The following is a 22,374-nucleotide window of genomic DNA, read 5'->3' on the forward strand; positions in this document are numbered from 1 at the left end:
AAATAAAAGCGGGACCTAATATGCGTTTTGTGCTGTACATTTCAGAAAAAGATAAGCAAAGTATGATGATCTAGCCTTTTGTGACAATTGCCATAATGTGCCTTATTTATTTATTTGTATTTATTTTTAATGTTTTTTTTTCTTTTTTTTTAAACTGGAGATTAATCACATGACTAAAAAGAAAAAGTCACATGATGCAGCACCAAAATCCCGCCCCCCCCTTTCCATCGGATTGGCCAACACTTGCGGACTCCCATTTGATTGGAGGATAAACGACATGTAACTACATTTTTGTTTACGTGTGCAAGTCAGTCACACAGATTGTCGAGCTATGCGTTTTATTTAAATGTACTTTCCGAGTTTTTAAATTTACATTTTTTAAAAATTCAATGCTCAGAACATGGCGCGGTTGTGCGTCTTCGCTGCGGTTCTGCTGTGGACTATCTTTGGTAAGGAGAACGTGAACGTGTTCGCAGTTTGACGAACGAAGCTAACGTTTTTTTTGGGGGGGGGGGTTAACTCAAAAGTATTATAGTTATATAATGGCAGACCGCGTTGTGATTAATTGGTTAGCATTGAAATTCATTTGTAGTAACACTAACGGCAGTGCTCGTTGTTTTGTGTAAAACAGAGGGAAACAAATCAAATGGAATGGCAACAAATATCAATCACATCACAGCCCACTTTGAAATCTGTTAATTAAAAGTTTCCTTCCCATTTAAGCAGAAAACAATCTGTTGCCTAATTATTTACACGAGATATTAGTTCCTGCGGTTCTGCTCTCGAATGAATAAATTATAAAAATAAGATTAGCTTAATCTTATCGTCGTGTAATGGAATGCAAATGCACTGTTATTACGCATTTCACATGGTTCACTTTCAATGTTGAAGCATCTGAAAAAACAAAACAGTTTATCTTGTTTGCAGATTCTGAACCAAAAGCTCTGCCTTCCCTTCCCGATTTCGGGACTGCTTATCATGTAAAAGGTGAGCAGAAAATACAAAACAAAAACGATTCACTGTTTGCTTTTGTCATCATCACTTTATCTCATGATAGTCTTTCTTAACAGGAATGATTTCTTTGCCTTACGCTGAAATTCGGGAGCCCTTTGAAGCCTGGTTTGACCTGAAGGCAAAGTCCAGTCGTATAGACTACTACCATGGTGAGAAACCCTTCTGCATTCTCACCGTTTCTCTGTACTCTGTTGGATGTGAAACCGAGAAGCCGCTGTATCACATACAAAGCGAACGAAGAGAAACAGAAACGCTCTTTCTGCTCATCGTCTTGCACTCTCAAGTGACCGTGTTACGTTGACGTGAGTGTGTAGTGAAGCGCACACATTTTTGGGGGGGGTATTTCGCTTACCTTTTTATGTCTTGAGTCTTGACTTAAACAAAGCATTGAAATTGAGACTTTCAGAACAAGGTGGACACCGGCAATCTTGTTGACATGAAAAGGAAAAATCGTTTCAGGTTCTTTCTCGAGCAATATTTCTTTTCATTACGAGTCGATTTGCTGTTCTTCTTACAGTTAAGGCCAACATGTTTTGTACCCTGGCCACATATAGAGTTAAAGGGAATATTCTTTTGTAGGCTGAAGGGTGAATTTTAGCTGAAAATGACAAATGAAAGTGACGAAGAAGCTATAGAAGACTATGCTTTTTTTTTCAAAGATACACAAGCTATCTTTTTATATTTCTCAATAATATCACCTAAATATGTCAACATTGAATCCAGGACAAGTGTCAACATACCAGCTGGGGGGCGAGCAGCCGTGGGGGGCTTCCTACAAGATTACCCCTGAAACCACCGAGGACGAGCTGAACGTGATGAAATGCTTCCAGGTCAACGGAACCAAGGACGAACCCGTCACGACGCAAGCGGCCCTGCCGGACGTGAACGGCTTGCAGGTCTTTATCATGGTTTCTAAATCAGGGGGCAAACTATCACTGCTTGAACAATCGATGCTAATTTCCAGTCGTTCGCCGATGGCTTTTCACATTATACCTTAGCATGAAGCTAGAGGACTTTCTTTAAGACCCAATGTAATGGTTTCGGTTTGAAAATTTGGTTTTTGTGGACAGGGCCCGGACCCTTCCGCGATTAGCAAAAAAAAATCCTCGCACAGTACGAGTGGGAGGGGTAAAACTTTAGAACTATTCGTTCGGTGTCTGGCCTCTATTGCACGGTAACCAAATATTGACTGACTGACTTTATTTCCTTCCACAGTTCCTTAGGATGGAGTACTATGGGGGCTCCCTGTGCGAAGTGTGGCAGAACGTGACCACCGTGGGCTACAAGAAGAACACCTACACGCTGTGGGTGACCCGCTCGGAGGAGCGCGCCAACGGCCGGGTGGATCCGGCCACGCCGCTGCACTACGAGATGATGGGCTACAACACGCTGCTGGGCTCCCATTTTGACAAATACCTGGTGGACTATGAGGGGTTCTCCTCTGAGGTGGACCCCGCGGTGTTTTCCCTCCCTGAAGGTTTGAACAAAACAACAGAAAAAAAAGCCATTCCGCTTTAAGATGAAAATAAAAAAAATAAAAACATTGTCTGACAGGTATGAGCTGCGGAGGATTCCCCGGTCCGGGAGTGGAGCATCACCTGCTGGCCAATCCCATGAAAGATCTCATCCACACGTCATCTTGGGGCCACTCGCGGCGCATCTTCGTCCATTTCAAAGACAAATTTCAGCGTCGGTACAGCGACCAGAGGGAGCACGAGGAGAGAGAGCACGCTTTTCTCCACAATCTCAGGTGGGTGGGACATGCAGCTGAAGAGATGTGTTTAAAAAAATAATAATAATTAAGTGTGTCAGACACTGATAACTGATACCTGTATTCGTTTTACTCTTATATATTTTTTATTATTTTTATTATGTTTTTAATATATATACAGTGCCCTCCATAAGTATTGGCACCCCTGGTTGAGATGTGTTTTTTAGCTTCCAATTATTTTATTTTTTTTCTAAATAATATGGGACCTTAATGGAAAAAAAGAGAAAAATCCAACCTTCAATACAAGTGCATTTATTCAGTGGGGAAAAAATCCCACATAAAGAAATAATTATTTGACATCAAATAATGTGTGTCACAATTATTAGCACCCCTGGTGTTAATATTTTGTACAACCCCCTTTTGCCAACAAAACAGCACCTAATCTTCTCCTATAATGTTTCACAAGATGGGAAAAGACAGAAAGAGGGATCTTCAGCCATTCCTCTTTGCAGAATCTCTCTAAATCATCCAGAGACCTGGGTCCTCTCCTCTGTACTCTCCTCTTCAGCTCACCCCACAGGTTCTCAATGGGGTTGAGGTCAGGGGACTGAGATGGCCATGGGAGGAGCTTGATTTTGTGTCTGGTGAACCATTTCTGTGTAGATTTGGCCATATGTTTAGGGTCATTGTCTTGCTGAAAGACCCAGTGACGACCCAGCTTCAGCTTTCGGGCAGAGGGCAACAGATTTTGATTTAAAATGTCCTGGTATTTCAAAGCATTCATGATGCCATGCACCCTAACAAGGTTCCCAGGGCCTTTGGAAGCGAAACAGCCCCACAGCATCACTGACCCACCCCCATACTTCACAGTGGGTATGAGGTGCTTTTCAGCATGCGCATCTTTCGTGGTACGCCAGACCCACTTAGAGTGTTTGTTGCCAAAAAGCTCAATCTTGGTCTCATCTGACCAAAGCACACGGTCCCAGTTGAAGCCCCAATACCGCTTGGCGAACTCCAGACGCTTGCGTTTATGATTGTGAGTGAGGAAAGGTTTTCTCCGTGCATGCCTCCCAAACAGCTTGTTGGCGTGTAGACAGCGCCTGATGGTTGATTTGGAGACTTTGTGACCCCAGGATGCTACCATTTGTTGTAATTCTGTAACAGTGAGCTTTGGAGATCTTTTGATTTCTCTTACCATCCTCCTCACTGTGCGTGGTGGCAAAATAAACTTGGCTCCTCGTCCAGGCTTGTTTACCACTGTTCCAGTTGTTTTGAACTTCTTAATTATTCCTCTCACAGTGGATATGGGCAGCTGCAGTTGAGTGGCAATCTTCTTGTAGCCTCTGCCTGACCTGTGAAGGTCGACGCACATCTGCCTCACTTGTATGCTGTGTTCCTTTGTCTTTCCCATGTTTAAGAGTGGATAAGAGAAATGGCCTCGGTGTCACGTCATATTTATACCCCAGGGAGACAGGAAGTGATGAATTACTAATTAAATGTTCCTACATACTCTGGTAAACTTTGTAAACTACTGTAGAAATGACAGAAATGCTTCAATTATATTTATTTCCTGGGAATTGTTAAGGGTGCCAATAATTGTGGAACAGGTGATTTGATGTCAAATAATTATTTCTTTATGTGGGATTTTTTCCCCACTGAATAAATGCACTTGTATTGAAGGTTGGATTTTTCTCTTTTTTTCCATTAAGGTCCCATATTATTTAGAAAAAAAATAAAATAATTGGAAGCTAAAAAACACATCTCAACCAGGGGTGCCAATAATTATGGAGGGCACTGTATAATATATATGCATATTATATATATAAAATGTTAATATTAATATATATAATATATATATATGTATATATATAATATATATTTAAAAATATATATATATATTTGTATTTGTTCATGATTTTTTTTATTGCATTTGCTATTTTTTTTTTAAATTTCATGTTTCATTTTTGTCTAAACCTCTTGTCTCATAGTATTTGTGTATTTTATTTAAAAAATGTTGACAGTAATTTCCAGTGGTCATTTTCTAAGATTTGATTTGTGTTCCATGTAGATACGTCCACTCCAAGAACAGAGCGGGTCTGTCCTTCACGCTTGCGCTGAACTCCCTATCTGATCGCACCATGGCGGAGATGGCTGCCATGAGGGGACGCAAACAGAGAAAGACCCCCAACCGAGGACGCCCCTTCCCTTCCCAGAAGTACAGAGGAATCAAAGTCCCCGAGTCACTGGACTGGCGACTTTACGGTGCATCCACATCACCCGAAAGGCTTTCTTTTCTTTTTTCCTTCTTCAGTTTTTTCCCCGCAATTGCTGACCATTGTCTTTTTTCTTCCATTTTTTTTTTTTATTCACAGGTGCTGTGACGCCAGTGAAGGACCAGGCCATCTGCGGCTCCTGCTGGAGCTTTGCCACCACGGGGGCTTTAGAGGGGGCTCTCTTCTTGAAGGTGACAGTCACACCTTCTCTCACAGTTCACCATTTGAATATGGAATAAAGCATTTTTCGGGAATTGTTTGATCAAAATAATATATATATATATATTTTGCTTCCTTTTCCTACCCAGACTGGTTCCCTGCAGGCTCTCTCCCAGCAGATGCTGGTGGACTGCACGTGGGGCTTCGGCAACAACGGCTGCGACGGCGGCGAGGAATGGCGAGCGTACGAGTGGATCATGAAACACGGAGGCATCGCAACCACCGAGACCTACGGAGCTTATATGGGCATGGTCAGATACTCGTCCTCACACATAAACACTGCGACTCTTTTATTGTGCAATTCTGTATTTATTATTGTTTTTGTACAGCATCACAGGGGGCGGGGGCTTTGAAAGATGCATATCAAAGAAATTTTACTATTACCCTACACATCTTGAATGAAAGCTCTTCTGGGCACACAGAACGGCTTCTGTCACGCCAACGCCTCGCAGCTGATGGCGCAAGTCCAGGACTACACCAACGTGACATCGGGCGATGCCGAGGCGCTGAGGTTGGCGCTGTTCAAGAATGGGCCCGTGGCCATTAGCATCGACGCCGCGCACAGATCATTTGTCTTCTACAGCCACGGCGTCTACTATGAGCCGGCCTGCGGTATGGCAATCCAATACTATTCATGTATTTTAAACCTGTGTGATTAACAGACATCGCGAAATACATCCCAGCATTAGTAATGCAAATTTTCATATTCTTTAGGTAACACCACCGATTCGCTGGACCACGCCGTGCTTGCCGTGGGTTACGGCACCTTAAACGGAGAGCCCTATTGGTTAGTAAAAAACTCGTGGTCCACCTATTGGGGCAACGACGGCTACATCCTCATGTCCACCAAAGACAACAACTGCGGCGTCACCACCGATGCCACCTATGTGACACTGGCCTAGAAACGTGTCACTGTCTCACTTGTGCCACACGCATGAAAAACAAATAATACATCCACTACACATCACGTGCTTATGACTAAAGACATCAATAGTGTTGGTGTTCATTTTGATTTTAAACTACAATCTGATGCTGAAACTTTAATTTTGGGGGACTTTTTGATTCCACTATGTGAGTCCCGAGGAAAAATAAGCTACAAAATTAATGCGTTGTTGAATAAAAAAATGTTGTCTGTGCCAATTACTTAGTTGGTTTACACATGTTTATTGCTGGCCCAGGTCAGTCACGTCAATAATAATGCTTTGTGGATTGGCAGTGGGAGGGTGGTGCGGGGAGGCGTTCGTAACCTTAAAATGCCGTACGTCGCAGGTCTTTGGGGAAAAAAAAGCATTAATTCTATACAACTACAGAAGGTGGCGCAATTTCACCATTCTGCTCGATTTAGATCCGGGGAACGAAACAGGAAATTGCTTTAATGTTGAAACGCCTACCCGGATGTACATCGGACATGACAGCGAGTTTCACATTTTCGCGGGCAAAGGTTTTTTTTTTTTTTCAGTTTGCGTCACTCTACGAAATTCACACAATGCTGTGAGCACCACAAAACAAACTACTGCTGTGGCCGCGTTTGGGTCTCCCTCGTGCCGCGGAAGACCTCGAAATGAGCGCAGGGATATGTGGAAGTAACAGCGGAGAAACAACTAACAGTGCAGAAATGTTTAATTGAAGGTAAGTGATTTTTTTTCACTTATTATTTTTTTATACTCGTAACGAGGCACCCCACGTATGCCAATTGTCCTGCCTTCAACGAAGCTACTCGACGTTCTCTTGTTCAGTTACGGACAGAATAAAGAAAGATAATTCAATGGAATTAACGACTCGACATTTCCAACCTTGGAGAAACAATGACGTTGCTGTGCTTTCCTTTCATGTATACGTTAACGTTTTCTTTTATGTATACTGTTGTGTATACATTAATGTGCATTCTTTTATTGCCATGACACGTTAATTTTGCGCCTTTTTGACCGGGACAGATTTGAAAACCAGACTGTCAGGGCTTTTTATTTTCTGGTAAAACGAACGTTTTGATTTATAGATTATGCCTTGGTTTTAAACGGCGTCCTTATGTGTGTCTGCTGAATGGATTTAAGATTTACCGGTGTGTTCAATCAAGGAAAAGTGTGCTGTTGTGAAACCGCACATGCCATAAATGTGTACTTTTTCAGTGGTGAAACAGCATAAGAATCGTGATAAACATAAAGAACAGAAGTCATGCAGAGGTTGGAGAATGCCTTGACCCACGTGCGAAATCTGCACCTACATAAGGGGTGTTCACACGGCAAGATTTGGTCCGGGGCTGCCCCAGACAAATTCATGCAATGTTTTCTCTGAAACACTGATTAATGTATGGATGAGAATAATCAGCATGTATTGTATAATCATCCGTACAGTTATGACAGACAGGTATTCGAGTACAATTTGTTCTGTCGTTTTAATAGGCAATTATTATGAGGATAAACTTGACCCTTGTTAAAACTGACCCTGATCATACTGCGTTTGCATTTAAAAAGAAACACACAAACGCGCGCACACACCATTCACCCAACACAGTAACTACACTTTTGGGTGAATGTACGACACAAATGTAAGTTAAATATAAAAGAATATACATGTACATGAAAAGCTGCATACAGATGAACGATTGCGCTAATTTGACTTGTGACATAACAACTTCCATGTCGGACTTGCACAGCTTTTCAGTTCTTTAAAATATCTGACGAGAAGATATGAAGCCAAACTTGTTTTGTTCCCGTCACTCCTACTTTGCTCAGCTTCATTGCTATTGGTGAGTTGTTGTTTTTTTTGTTAAATAAAGGCAAAGGCAAAAGCTATATAATTTAAATATTAACTTTGTATATAGGTTGACAAGGTACCCCGACTTGTGTATGCTATAATGCTCACTCACCATTTTTTCTCTTTTCTTAAGAAAGATTGGGAAAGATATGAAATTATATTTGTGGGCTTTTTTGGACCAGCTGACGAATCTTTGCAAAGATAGAACTGCTAAACAGGCAAATGTAGTGCCTGTCCATTCAGTACATTAAACCTAAGAAACTGTTGTAACTTCCCTTAATCAAGGAAGTGCAACCCAAAAAATTGGAACATCTGGTCATTATCATTTGCTGGTGTAAGCAACAAACCACCATTTGTTTCAGAATCACGTCTGCATTTTGTTAGAGTTGTGTTTTGATGTCTTGTTCCCACTAACACTTAAACTTCGTAGGCCTCATAGCGGGTGATTTAAGTGTGCGTTTCCACAACAACACTCAGGTAGAGGCCTGAATGAAGGAAGGAAAAAAAAAACTTTTTTTTTTAAGGTTAAGTAAGGAAAAGCCAGACATAGCAGAGAAGCCCCCCCAAAAAAAGATTTGAAATGAGAACAATCAGAAGAGAAGAAGTGAAAAGCTGATATGTGGTTTAAGGTGAGTTTTTTGCTTGCAGCTGTAACTAATTCGAGTCAGATGTTTGGCTCATGCGAAAAGCCAAACTGCTTAAGACTGCAGACGACATTGAAGATTCAGGGCAACTTCAGATGTCCAGCACATGGTGTGCCCTGAGTCACCTTTCCACAATCTTTCCCCACTTGTCATCATCGTAAAAAGAAGCTAATTGCAGTGAATGAAGACGATAAAATGGTCTTCTCAGCTTTGATTACGATAGCATGGTGCAAAGGTGAGTCGAGCCGCAGACGTTTACTTAGGTCACAACTTGCCAGAAATGAAATTAACTGCCGTTAAACGTTACTTCGAACTACACTCTCTTCCCCTGACACACGCGTCACTCACCAGGCCAGGCTCTGCCTTTTAACGCCACACACGTTCGAGGTACATATGGTGACCCCGATTGGAGAAAGAAAATACCTGCTTCTCACATGCTTATTTTCTATTTGTTTGGTTGTTTAATAACGCAAAATAAAATATCCATGGACTCGATGCGCGATGAACAGAAGCCTTGCGTTAGCCTTACCGGTGCAACTTAAGAAGCATTTTTCCTAAAAAGGTCAAGCCTCGCTTAAAAATTCTGTGTGAGTATATCGCCGAGCTCATCAGGACGGAAGTTTGACAAAGGGCTGTATATGAATCCAGAAATGTGTGTGTCACCACATCATGGGGCAATGGTGCCGGCTATGAATTGGTTCACGTTGGAGCCGCTCATGCGCACACGTTACCGGGAACTTGAGTGAGTCACGTTTTGCTCATTGCACGGCCCACACCAATCACGGCGTTTGATTAGCTTCATTATGGGATACAGTAAAGTTTGACTCTTACTGCGATGTCAACACCTCTCATGCCACGTCCGTTTTGTTGCTTGCAGTGCATGTGTCGCAATGGCGGAAGTACCCTCGGGACTGTTGGAGGCATGCGTGGTGCTTGGAGCCTCCAGTGATAAGCTCAGAGACGTGTACCAGGTATTCATATTTTTGGGATTTTATTATTTTTTTTGTCAAGCTGCAATATTACTCTGCGACTTTTTACATTTTTAAATAATTTTTTGTGTGGTTTGGGGACTAGCTTCATCAACAAAATAAGTTTGTGGAGTTTCCCCTTCTGGATGCAGAGGTACTGCAGGTCCATATCCCGCCTTTTGTTTCCAAGGAGGCCAATTCCGGTCATGTGATTGGTCCTTCCTTTAGCCGTGTGCAGCGGCGGAGAAGCTTCATCAAAAAGGTATTTTGTAATGTGGAACATTGTCAAGAAAGTGAGCAGCAATTTGCAACCTTTTGACCGCTCTTGTAGAAGAGGCGGAACCGCACTCCAGACTTGACGCATAACGGAGGAGCCGCCAATCATTCAGAGGTATCCTCGGCGACGGAGGACATCAGCGTGCCGAAGGATCTGGACCTTATCGCTTTGCCCCAGCTCTGTTTTCCCGGTACATGATCGCCGCATGTCATGTTGGGTTTTAGCTTGAAAACCAGAATATTTCCCCTCGTTATTTCTTGCTGGTCAGGTGGTCTTCAATTGGCCAGCGAGCAGAGAGAAGATGCTTATCACTTTTTGGTTTTTACCGACCTGTTGGGGAACCGAACTCACGGAGTTGTAGCGCAGTGCTACAGAGCTGTCCAGGTAGATGCGTGTCCCAAGACGCAGATTGTTTTCTTCAAGCGCTTCTACGTCATTGTTTCTGATTGGCTGTTGCCCAGTCCAATCAGGAAGCTGCCCTCCAGAACGGCCATCGGTGGATTTCATCGAAATGCCGTCTTTTCTCGCCCTTTGCCGTGTGCGTCATCTCCAAGTTCCCCTACTACAACGCCTTGAGGGACTGCCTGTCATGGTAATGCATTGGAAACGTTCCCATTTTTGAAAGGCGACCGACTGATGTGCCTTCTTTCCACTTTTTTAGTTTGCTAGTCCAGTTACGGCCTGCGAGACAAGCCGACTTAGCGGAAACCATGAAGGAGTTTTCCGCCAAGTTGTCCCTCGTCCCTTTACCGCCTCCTGGACAACTACATGTGGTCAGAAAACGTTTTGCTAAACTGCAGATTATTCCGATGGTAGGCTTAAGCCCGATAATGAGAGAGGGGTCTCAACAAGACGCCACACTGAAACACGCTACGTGCGCTTTTCAAACACGCTACGTGCGCTTTTGTTTTGGTTAGCAAGATGGTTCAAGTTGGCCACGTTCTGAAGAAATATGACATCTTCCACTGCTCTTCAGACTCAATCCGTTTCTGTGTGTCAGTCCTTTAGCCTGCGTCCCCTGCTGGTGGTTCTTCCATCCAAGGAGGACCATGACGGCCCCATCATCGACGTAGATTTGCACTTGCCTTTGCTGTGTTTCTCACACACAACACTCCTCCAGGTAGCATTCCCGGGTTTGGCTTTCCTCTTTTACACTTGAAGACTATTTGTACTTGCTCAACGTACAAAGTAGAACGAGACATCTGTGTTTGTTGACACAAGCCTGGCCGGAGTTTGAACTTGAGTGTATCACTCCCTAACGGGGAAAGCACACGATGTCCGGTTTCACCACCAAAGTTGTATGATGCCTAAAATAAAGATAGACAAAGAAGAACCTTTTAAAAAAATATTCGTTTATATTAACAAGAGGCCATAAGGGTTGGCCCGCTCTGACAAAAGAGTAAATTACGCTTCCTTTGCGCCAGCTTTATGACATAATTGGAAACAAACACCCCCTACCGCTTGGTTTATTATTTTCATTTTATTTTATGTGTTTTTTTTTTTCAAGATCTTGTCCTGCCTCCTCCAAGAACAACGGCTCGTCTTCTTCTCATCCGACTGGGCCAGACTCACTCTAGTTGCAGAGTGCCTCTTGCTTTATCTGCAGGTCAGTAACCGAGGGACGTCACGCCGCCGGCAGTTTTGGAATTGTTTCTCCTATCTCTTAACTAACTTATTTTTCCTTCCCGATGCAGCCTCTCACCTGGCAGCACCCTTATGTTCCCGTGCTGTCTCGAGGAATGCTGGACTTCCTGATGGCGCCCACGGCTTTCCTCATGGGCTGCCACATTAGTCATTTTGAAGAAGTGGCTGCGGTGAGGACCCCAAAATTAGTCATCCAGACCACATGTGAACTTTATCGCGACAGACATTTTGAATGTCACATCTTCGGTTGTGTAATGCTAGGAGACGGAAGATCTCATCCTGGTCAATATTGACGATGGTATCATTCAGTCATCCTGGGCAGATGTCATCGACCTAGCCGCAATTCCTCTGAGCGCAGCTGAGTGTTTCATTTCGAGGTAAAAAACAAAATCACGTCTTAACGTCCAAGTGCTTGGTCTCTAAAATCGCTCCGCGTGTGGGCACACGTTCAGAGCCGAGTCGCTCCAGCTTCACTACGATTTGGAGCAGTGTCACCTGGGATCGGCCACCGATGCCATCGCTCTGCAAGCTCAGCGGCGAGTCTGGCAAGGACGACTCAACAAGCAGATACAAAACATCTGCCTGGAGCTCTTGGTCAACATCTTCAGGCATGTGTGTACCGTATGTTGTATGTTTTAGTCTTGTCGAGTACACACGAAACGATACATGAATCAAAAACAAAATGATTCCATCGGTCCAGGTTTTAGGGGACATATTATGGGTAATTACGAGTGATTTATTATTTTATTTTTTTCAAACTTCTACTTTCTTCTGTATCCAAAGAAAGAAAATACACGGTGCCGTTTTCGATTCGGAGTCTTGTTAAAATGATGACAATATCCACCGTGTGTATTCTATCAGAGGGGTGCAGGACTTTCTCAACCACGAACACAGAGTTTTTAACAGTGAGGAGTTTTTGCGCACCAGGGAGCCAGCGGACCAGCCCTTTTATAAGAAGGTACACTCTCAATTACGCCAGCATGTCACATGAGCACTGCAATTACTGACCTTTGCTGTTGTTTTGTTTGCTCATTGGTTTATTTTTTTTATTTTCTGTGTGTGTGTGTTCTGTCCTCAGGTTTTAGACACTCACATTTTTCACTCATTCCTGCGAGACAGGCTCAACAGGAAACAGGACAGCTTCAGCCGCATGGAACAGAGGACGCGCAACATAGCACACAGGTATGTTCTTGCAGTGATCCGCACACCGTGGGACAAAGCAACAAGAAACAGCGATGCAGTTCCAAACCTTCTGGGTCTAATTATCACCCTTCTAAAAGTCGGTGACAGGCACAGGAAATGTGCGCGTGGGCCGCTTACTGTCTGACAAATCCAATTTTAGCGTACTTTTCTGGAAAGTATTTCATCAGTTGAGCTTTTCGGCAACTTCCTGACTGTATGTTGTAGATAATACCCTCTGCGTGGTGCGAAGGAGGAGTTTTATTCTAGGGCCATGAACCAATTTTACGAGAGGCTGTATGATTATGTCACGATGGAGCAAATGCTCATTTAATGGTTTATTATGAGCATTTATAGATGACTTATTTTGTAGGCTTTTCATTACAGATCGTCATCTGTGTGTCATAGTGATTTTTACAAATGACATAAAAGGAGTATTTTGTGCCACTTTCATTAAAACGCCTCCATTTTAACCGTACACCATATTTGACTGCCACGGTTGTCCTTCTGCAGGAATCACGGCGTGACGGAGTCGCCCCGCCGTCCTCCCATGTCGGAGCTGTCCTGGAATGGCTACAGCAGCTACGCCAGCCCGGACAACCGACTGAGCAAGCGCCTGGGAGCCAGCATGCCCAACCTGGACCAGCCGTCCCACGAATCTCTCACTGCCATCAGCCCGGTTAGGCCAGCATCTCTCCGGAAGATGACCCCTGACATTGGTGGGTGCTTGTGCAGACGAGAAAGCTGTTGTCACCTCAAATCAACCCACGAGTTATTCCTCCTTTAACCCGTTCCAGGGTTGAAGTGTCCACAGAAAGCCGTGAAGGTTTTCCGCCTTCCCGAATTCCCCCCTCCTTTGGCGTATCATTACGTCCAAAACTATTATTCGGAAATGGTTGCAAGCTTGGACAAGGCTATAAACGCGACTTCTCCTGATGAATCTGCCCTGCTGGCTAGGTAATGAGCAAATACGCAGACCTAAGTTGACATGTTTGTAATTCTAATGGGTCCCTCTTTTGTCCAGGTATCATTACCTGCGTGGTTTGGTCAACACGGTGTCAAACAGACGTCTTGACGCTTTAGAGGACTTTCAGGGTCTTTATAAGACAGACTCTGACATCTTTCCTTTGCAGATGGTTAAATCTCTTGTGGACTCCCTGCCAGAAGCCGACCGTTTGCAGGTCTTTAATTTTATGCATTTTGTTCATAATTGATTACAGTTCCCGCATTGTCTAATGTAAAAAGTCTCTTGTATCATTTGGTCATAACACACAAAGGATAAATAATAACAAAGGATAAATAATAACCGAGACCCAAGTATTTGTGTACAAGCCATTAAAAAGTCACCTAAGTGATAATGATAATGATGCACTCGTAGGCGGATAAGCGGCCAGAACTGAAGCGCCTCATTGTCCGCCTCAAGCGGGACCAGGAGCGCGAGCGATACGACGCCAAGCACGAGGAAGGCACCGTAAAACGCTTCCAGCTGCCAAAAAAGTACATGCAGCTGGATGAGTTTGTGAAGTGCGTCCAGGAATCCGGGATGGTGAAAGACCAGGGGACCATTTATAGGCTTTTTGATGCACTCACTGTTGGTAAGTGTGACATGAAACCTCTCATTTGTCCCTTTAGTCACTCCTCAAAAGTTCCACAAGGATTCGTGTGCGTGCATGTACTCTCTATATGGTCCGGGTGCAAACACTGCTGCCTTTCTATGAAAATTCAAAATTTCACAAACTGCAGTCCAGGAAACCGGTAAAATTGTTTGACTTGTATTCCAAAAAAAATGTGCATACACCTCCTCATTCGAAAGTGGATAAATAATAAATGCCGAAAGCCACTATTAAGGTGTACTTGTGCTTAAAATGTACACCAATAAGTTTCCACTGCAGCGCGCGCACACACACTAACTGTTTTTTAAATTATTTTTGGAAAAGCAGACATTACGCAGAACCTGTGATGAAGTCATCAGTCATTTATATCAAAACAGCTTCTGATTCATACCCACTCCCAGCGGATAATTTTGTTTCTTGCCTTTAAAACTACATTACACAAGAAACGCATGGGGGGTGCTTTGTGCATTGTCAAGAGCTGCCGCTGTGACCTCAAGGCATTCCTGCGAGTGATTAGAACAAGGCAAGAATAAGAGAGACCTGGAGACGGTAAATATTATTTGAGCAGGGGGCAAGCCAGAAACAGTTAAGCATCGCTAGCTGTAACTCTCCCTCTTTTTCTTTGTGTCTTGTTTATTTGGACGGCCCAATAAGCTGCAATTGATTGCTTTTTGCGCTCTAATTTATCTTCGGGTTGTCAGCTGCTGCTTGCTTGAACAGAAATGGCTGTACTGGATTTTTTTTCTCTCATCAACCTCCTTTATAATATTGATGACAGTTTTGTCTTTGAAGTTGACACTTTCTAATGACGAAAAAGTAAAAAAAAAAGCAAGATAATGTGTTTGTATTTTTGTTGTTCATTTCAGGGCATCAGAAGCAGGTTGGCCCCGAGTTGTTTCGCGTTTTCTACACCATCTGGAAAGAAACTGAGGCTGAGGCACAGGAAGTGTGTATCCATAACCTTAAGGAGACAAACTATACATGTGTGAACACAATTGAAAATCAGTTCCCAGTTGTCTTAACAAAAGGGCTCTGTTTGTCCTGGGTCAAAATAGACAAACGACTAAGAACCACAGAGGTGTCATTGTTGCCAACTTTGAACATTTCATCCTATATTTAACACCTTTTTGCACCTGCTCACAATTGTTTATTTGATCTATTGAATTAGTATTTTTCCATGTCATTGTAATTTCAGGTATGCCTGCCCGCATCTGTGTTGGAGCACATCGAACCCAGCGAGTGCGTCTTCAAGCTGTCCTCCTCGGTCAAGACGAGCCGTGGCGTGGGCAAGATCGCCATGACCCAGCGGCGACTTTTCCTGCTTACCGACGGGCGGCCCGGCTACGTGGAGGTGGCACAATACAGGGATTTGGAGGTAAAAGAAGAAACGTTATGACGTAACAACACTTGGCACACTTACCTTCTTCTGATTTTCCCCGCAGGAGGTAAAAGTGTCCTCGGCTCCTTTCTTGCTATTGCGAATCCCCAGCTTGAAGCTGCGTGTGCGGGGCAGGAAGGAGGCCTTTGAGGCCAATTTGAAAACGGAGACGGAACTTTGGAACCTGATGGTCAAAGAGATGTGGGCTGGTCGTGACATGGCCGACCAGCACAAGGTAGCGCCGAATGAGGGGGATATACGATGACAAACGGGCCGAGTCTTTCCTTTGTGAAATCACATGTAGGGCGGCTATGTTGTTTGTTTTGTTCGCAGGACCCCCAGTACATGCAGCAAGCCCTGACCAATGCCTTGCTCATGGACGCGGTAGTGGGCAGCCTTCAGAGCAGCAAGGCCACTTACGCCGCATCTAAACTGGCTCACTTTGACCGCATCAAGATGGAAGGTAAACCAAAAACAAAATGCCATCCAGTTCACTCACAGTGTAAAGCAAGACTGTTTTCCCAGAGGAAATTCATAAACCTGGTTTGATTGCAGATTGCCGAAATCAAGCTATTATCACTGTCAAATCGTACCGCTTTTCTTGTCAGGTTTACTTCACACAAGTTTGTATTATTTAAAAAAAAAAAGTTTTGTTTTTTGGATGTCTTGGTTTGTGGCTCTGCAGTGCCGATGATGGTTCCCAGGACGACGGCCGAGACGCTCAAGCACAAAATCAACCCTTCGCTGGAACTGGCCGCGCCTCGCGCCATAGACGTTCTTCTCTACACGCCAGGTAACTGGCACCAAACACTTGTGACCTTTGTCATCACATCACGCGTGGACACTCCCTCCACTCCCGACCCCGTGTTGCTGTGATGTCAATTAGTCTAATTAAAAAAATAAAAAAAAGACATGAACTTTCTCATCTCTTCTGGCGTCCTCTGGATGAGCACAACTAAATGACAGATTATGATTTTAAGTTCTGACAATCATTCAGAAGCAAATACGGCTTATGTAAAATCTACATTCATGTATGAACCTTGTTGTTGTTGTTATTATTTAAATTTGTAAAGCCTTAACATGAGCAGGTCACAATGGCCAATGAACTTTTTTGGGTACGAAAGAAGCAAGCGCTCTCCAGAGTGCATGCGGTGCCACTTAAGACGCCCTTCGGGTGGCAGGCTGACTCGTCGACTCATTTCTTCCTGTCGCCTCTTTGCCATCTGTGCGGGTGAAAAAGAACAAACGTGACCATTCAGACGATGGCCGTCAGCCTCTCCTCTCACTCCGCTCTGGTTTGAATGTAGGTCATTGAGTTGAATTCTTGGCGTGCAGCCACGGCGCTCCCTCTTCTCCCGTCCCTCCCATGTCTCGCCTTCTCTCCGGGTTTCTCACTCTCTTCTCCACCTTGTTTTTCAAAATATATATACACCTGTGTGGTCTGGAGTACAAGATTCCGACCGTTGGTTGAAGCCAGCTGGTGTTGGACTACAAGCGTTTCCAACGGTTTTTGAAGGAGGACATTTTTAGAATTCGAAAGTGCTTAGGTCTGTCTGTGGTGGTTCACACTCCTTGTTTGGTATATGAAACAACTCTTAAATTACCAGCAGTATGATTGGGGTTCAATGGAAAAACCCACATTGTCATATTTATTCATTTATTAAGAGTGAGTATATTTGACCCTCTCTACCATCATGTTGTTTGTTCCTTTGACACACCAAAAATGTCAGTGGGTCAGTGTGACCGTCTGCATTTTCACTCACTGTAGGCCAATTCAAAGGTAATTTTAAAAATATGCTTCAGAAAAATAAGGCCAGCGCAAGAAGCTTTTTTTTTCCCCTGTACATTCTTTCATGGGTGACTTTGACACGTAACATAATGGGAGGATTGACAAACTTCTCATTGAGTATGGCAAAATAACGGTGTGTATCTGCGCGTGTTTGCTTGTTTCAGGTCAGTTGTGGGTATCTGTGAGTGGCGGCAAGGTGATGGTGTTTGACGCCTCCAGCTGGTCCCTGACACACACTTGTCAAGTCGGCAACGCAAGACTGGTAAAACCGCGAAAGCATACACTCTGTACCGAAAATACAGTGGGCGCGAAATTCTGTTTACACAAAAATTCTTGAATGGTTAAAGCAAATAGATGTGCAGTGGAACACTTTCCCCAACTGTGAAACACCGTTGCGATCTACAAGTAGAAAGAAATGTCCCCATAAGAAATCAGTAATGTTGTTTGGACTCCATCTGTACACTCGAGTGCCTTTTGTTACCGGGCAAACTTGGGCCGTTAAAAAGCTACGCGCATGCCACCGACATCAGCTTCGCATAAATTAGTTTTCCTCCCATTAACTTGGGCTCCTTTGCTGTACTCTGTCTTAAACGTGTTTTATGTGTCCAGGGTGTTTGTTTCACCGAAGAGGCGTCTCGTTGACCTTATGTCACATGAAATATGTTCCCTTGGCTGTTTCCCCATGCACACGCGGTTACATTTGCATGACGCTTTATTAAACTGGAAAGTAGATCATTCGCCTGTGTTTCAGTTGAGTTATTTCATAGATTAGTAAGAGTCTAAAGTCCTTAACCATACTATTATGTTGCAAGTCACATTGACCCATTTTTAAAGAAAAAATCCAACAATAATATTAATTTCAAAGGTATTTTTTGGTATGAAATTTAAAATACCCGAAATACCTGATTGCTTGGTACATTGCTGTCAAAAGTATTTCTACAGCTATGAAAGTTAAGAGTGTGTAATTAACATTTATTTTGATTGTGAAATTTGTGATTTTTTTAAAATTCAGAATCTGTATTTGACACCTCTCTGCCCAATTAGGTAGATTTTAAGCCACATGTTATGCAATAATGCCCCAGGGCTTTTCTGAGCCACCATTTGTGGCATGTCCCCCCCTACCCCTTAATAGTGTTATCCCCCCGCAAAAAAAAAATCCCAATAACCAACTCAACGGTCTTCTGTTAAAAGTGTGGTTTTACATGAAACCTGGTCTTTGCTCAAACAAGTTGAATGATATACTGATGAATTGTGGAATATGGTTGCCCTCTAGTGGAGACATTGAGGAAGAGAAAACGAGTTGCCATCCACTCCAGAATTCGGGTACTGTTTCTATTCCAAGCTTCATCTTTCCCTTCATTGTGTTGGTTTAGAACTGCATGCTGGCTGTGGACAAAGACCAAGTGTGGATGGGCTCCGAGGATACCGTCATCTACATCATCAGCATGGTGGCCATGGTCTGCAACAGGCAGCTGACAGATCACAGGTCCGAGGTGACCGGACTGGCCCTCGACACGGATAAATACAGGTGAACTAATGCAGGCAACACAATCTTTTTTGGTAAAAGATTTATAAAAACAAGAATGTTCTCAATAGGCGTAACAGTGGTCACACAATGAACTTTAAATCCTTAACTATGATAATTTTGCTCATCATCATTGTATTTTCTTTCAGTCAGAAGGTGGCGTACTCCTGCAGCGCAGAGGGAACCGTCATGGCGTGGGATGTTTCCACATTGCAAGTCAGTTGTTATTCCAGCAAACCTTTTTAGACATGTTTTTTTCTTTTCTGTGGAACATTCTGAGGTCCGATTTTCTCCTGCCTAGCAGTCTTAAAAGCAATGTGAACATCTGTCAAGATTTGCTTTTTTTTTTTTTTATGTGAAAGCCCCCACAAATTATTAGGGAAAACATAACAGTGTGTGTCCTTGTTTCTTCCAAAAAAATCCAATGACAAGACACATTCTTTGTCATCCCCTCAGGTGAAGAAGAACTTTCGCCTCTCCTGTGACCGCCTGCACTCAGTATACTGCAGCAGCGTGACCCTGTGGTGCTGTAGGTGTCTCACTGTCGCTTTTTATTTGCTCCAAAAAGCCACCAAAGAAATGCATTCAACTCTGAACTCCTCATTTGTTCCAGGTTCCAGGGACAGCATTATGGAGGTGTGGAGGAACGGCTCTTTAAAGCATCGGCTGAACCTACCCGAGCAACACAAAGGCTCTGCAGCGACATTCAGTGCTGTACTGCTGTTACCTGAGGTAAAACACACACACACACACGTTTACAAAAGACAGACAAAGATGCTGGTCGACTTTCAAATTGTCCTGATTTCCAAACAATTGACCTCGTAGGATATATTGTCGTGTGTGTGTGTGTGTGTCAGAGGGAGGAGGTGTGGAGCATATGCGTTGATTCTGGAGACGTATGCATTTGGCCCACGAAAGATGCGTCGAAGCCCTACCACCGAGTGGCACTACAGGACTGCACTGGATGTCACTGCATGATTAAAGTGAAAAACCAGGTTGACACTCGCTTTATGATTCAATTTGGGCAATATGAAAATGAGGCAATATTAGCAGTTAAAAAAATGTTTACTGCAAAAAGTGGTGACGCACTGATGTCAAAGCACATACACTGCTTTGTTTGTGCTGATAAAAGCATATCAAGGAAGTTTTTGTGGGAGGCAAAAGCATTCTTTTTGGAGAGCATCTCATAAAAAGCTGTTTGAACCTGCTGGTGTCACTGGAGAAAACTCATTCCTTGACCTCAAACCTATTGAGAGCCTGTCATCCACTTTAGAAGATGTATCACAAAGTGGCTTCCCTCCACAGGTGTGGGTCGGCGGAGTCGGACGCTCTTCCAGCAAAGGGAAGGTCTACATATTGGATGCGCAGCGGCGCCAGGTCCTCAAGGAGCTACACGGCCACAGCGACAAGGTGACGACGCTGTGTTCGGCCGAGGACCGCTACGTCCTCAGCGGCGCCGCCCAACACGATGGGAAGATTGCTATCTGGAAGGTCGAGTAAGAAGTGTTGTTTAAAATTGTTGGGTCCTCACATGATTCCTTTCACTTGCGCACACGTGTGTAGGGAAAATGGAGACTGACGCAGAAAAGCGGTTTCAGCGTCGACCTTATTCCCTCAGTATCGACAGTAGTATTACGTGGAGGCTTTTGTAAGCCAGGCCTGGCCTCCAGCTGTGAATTCATACAATTTAGTGGAACTTAGTGGAACTTTTTATTCCGCTCGTGAGTTTTTTCGTGAGTGACACATCTTTGCCAAAGATGTCACAAAAGATGGCAAAAGACACAGTAACCCTCGGTTTAACCCAGGATGAGCGTACACGAATTATTTACCAGTTATATGTACCATAATATTTCACTTGGTTGCTGCCTTTTAGCAGGCATTTTTTCCAACTCTTTTTCAGTCTGATGTTTTTTTATAGAAAACACTAACATGGAATTGGCACACTAATTTCACCCAGCAATTGGACAGCTTTGGGGGTAGAATGGGAGTTGAAACAGAGGCTTCGAAATGCAGGCAGTTGTCCAACTTTTCCTCATGTTGCTATTCTGTGTAAATTGCATGGAATGCGGCGGCAAAAAAAAAAAACTGACCTGCACTGGACCATTTAATGCCTTTGAAGACATCAGACCTGTAACAATCGCTAGATCTGACATTTTTTTCCACGTTACTTTTCTGTGTATATGGCACCATCAATCCATGAAATGTAAGAATGGATTTGACTGCAATCAATGACAGGTCATGTCAGAGTCCAAACAAACGCATATAAAATCTGGCTTTTTTTTTTTTATCTTGTTGCTTTTCTGGAAATGGCACCAACACGGAATGACGGGGATGCCTTCGAATGAATTCCGCAATGCCGGGAAGCAAGTGTGAAGTTGAAAACTCACCATGCACTTCTTGCCCTCTTGTGTTGAAAGCAACTCTCACAGTCACGTGCACCAGCATTCTTTTTTTTTTTTTGTTGTCCCACCTTTATTGGAATAATCCTACCTTTTGTGAGGTTCTGTGTAAAATGCAGGTGGTCTTCTTAAAGCTCCAATACAGTATTTGTGCAGGAGTCTGTACTATTGCTGCTTTAGCCATATTGTACCGAATAGCCCGGACAGAGCCTTGCAGTTCAAAAAGTAACGTTTCAGAGAAAATGCATGGTCCTCATGACACTTTTTCTATTCGCCATCATTGTATAAAGTTCAGCTTTTATTAAAATTCACCTCACTTCTGTTTTAAAGGAACAAACATGGAATGGTATGGATGAATTTGACCCCACGGAGGTCGTGACAGGGTTGTGTGTGAACGACAAAGTCAGATGTCGTTTTTGTGGGATCTTCTATCCCTTACTTTTATGAAGGAAATAAAATGAACGAAATAAAAACAAATAAGAAAAATAACTTTACGGTCATATGCCTCAAACATATTTATACCTCACTATTTAATCCATACTGGAGATTAATTGCCATTTTTTTTATCCCGTTTGTTTTTCTATTGCAATCTAAATGGCACTTTCTGCTGCGGTGGGAGAAATTTAACACATGCTGCTGTTGGATTTAATGTGATGCTTTGTATGAAAGTGTACAAAACACTTGAGATTTTTAGCAGTAAATGCTTAATGTGCAACGTCAACACTCGTGCATTTGTTGTTTGTCCACCACATTCGGTTTCCACTTTGTACCACAGGACGGCGCTGTTGATGCTTCCAAATGGGCACAAAAACTAACAAGCTCCTCCTGCGGGAGAAAAACTTGTTCTGGCCAGAGTTTTTATCTATGTTTGCCGTTTTCTTCATGATAAAGTGTAGTCTTAGTTTTTTTTTCCTTTTTTTGATAATACACGTTCAAATTATTGAAATGCAGTATCTATATTAACTGTATTGCCTCTGCGTGATCTTC

The 22,374-nt window shown here is 43.3% G+C and overlaps 2 protein-coding genes across 4 annotated transcripts; both read left to right on the forward strand.

The window, feature by feature from the left end:
* Positions 1-309: 309 nt before the first annotated feature.
* LOC127603760 (digestive cysteine proteinase 2-like) lies at positions 310-6,360 on the forward strand. The gene is made up of 11 exons (XM_052070353.1): positions 310-449; positions 928-987; positions 1,071-1,163; positions 1,738-1,910; positions 2,230-2,491; positions 2,569-2,764; positions 4,794-4,987; positions 5,098-5,189; positions 5,307-5,468; positions 5,640-5,829; positions 5,932-6,360. The coding sequence occupies exons 1-11, from the start codon at positions 401-403 to the stop codon at positions 6,117-6,119; spliced, it is 1,659 nt and encodes a 552-aa protein (XP_051926313.1). The 5' UTR covers positions 310-400; the 3' UTR covers positions 6,120-6,360.
* Positions 6,361-6,666: 306 nt separating this feature from the next.
* dennd3a (DENN/MADD domain containing 3a) lies at positions 6,667-22,108 on the forward strand. Of its 3 annotated transcripts, none has more exons than XM_052070308.1 (30): positions 6,669-6,846; positions 9,493-9,586; positions 9,690-9,845; positions 9,915-10,050; positions 10,129-10,244; positions 10,322-10,452; positions 10,522-10,633; positions 10,861-10,980; positions 11,368-11,466; positions 11,555-11,674; positions 11,766-11,881; positions 11,957-12,112; positions 12,366-12,462; positions 12,583-12,686; positions 13,197-13,402; positions 13,481-13,640; positions 13,708-13,864; positions 14,062-14,278; positions 15,163-15,242; positions 15,492-15,671; positions 15,739-15,909; positions 16,008-16,137; positions 16,360-16,467; positions 17,628-17,725; positions 18,837-18,991; positions 19,138-19,204; positions 19,445-19,517; positions 19,602-19,720; positions 19,846-19,983; positions 20,294-22,108. In XM_052070308.1, the coding sequence occupies exons 2-30, from the start codon at positions 9,506-9,508 to the stop codon at positions 20,486-20,488; spliced, it is 3,798 nt and encodes a 1,265-aa protein (XP_051926268.1). In that variant the 5' UTR covers positions 6,669-6,846; positions 9,493-9,505; the 3' UTR covers positions 20,489-22,108. The 3 variants fall into 3 exon arrangements, with proteins under 3 accessions (XP_051926269.1, XP_051926268.1, XP_051926270.1); XM_052070310.1 differs by lacking the exon at positions 6,669-6,846 and having other exon boundaries at positions 9,502-9,586; positions 9,690-9,737; positions 9,812-9,845; XM_052070309.1 differs by lacking the exon at positions 19,846-19,983 and having other exon boundaries at positions 6,667-6,846.
* Positions 22,109-22,374: the final 266 nt, after the last annotated feature.

The sequence above is a fragment of the Hippocampus zosterae genome, chromosome 7 (assembly GCF_025434085.1).
Source record: "Hippocampus zosterae strain Florida chromosome 7, ASM2543408v3, whole genome shotgun sequence".
NCBI classification, from domain to species: domain Eukaryota; kingdom Metazoa; phylum Chordata; class Actinopteri; order Syngnathiformes; family Syngnathidae; genus Hippocampus; species Hippocampus zosterae.

What these genes read in the sequence shown, in the direction of transcription:
- LOC127603760 (XM_052070353.1), top strand. Translation starts at nt 401, where the DNA reads ATGGCGCGGTTGTGCGTCTTCGCTGCGGTTCTGCTGTGGACTATCTTT. An exon ending in AGGGGGCTCTCTTCTTGAAG is followed by an intron (nt 5,190 to 5,306) that starts GTGACAGTCACA and finishes TTTCCTACCCAG; the next exon opens with ACTGGTTCCCTGCAGGCTCT. An exon ending in ACGGAGCTTATATGGGCATG is followed by an intron (nt 5,469 to 5,639) that starts GTCAGATACTCG and finishes CTGGGCACACAG; the next exon opens with AACGGCTTCTGTCACGCCAA.
- dennd3a (XM_052070308.1), top strand. Translation starts at nt 9,506, where the DNA reads ATGGCGGAAGTACCCTCGGGACTGTTGGAGGCATGCGTGGTGCTTGGA. An exon ending in AGCTCAGAGACGTGTACCAG is followed by an intron (nt 9,587 to 9,689) that starts GTATTCATATTT and finishes TTTGGGGACTAG; the next exon opens with CTTCATCAACAAAATAAGTT. An exon ending in GCCTCTTGCTTTATCTGCAG is followed by an intron (nt 11,467 to 11,554) that starts GTCAGTAACCGA and finishes TTCCCGATGCAG; the next exon opens with CCTCTCACCTGGCAGCACCC.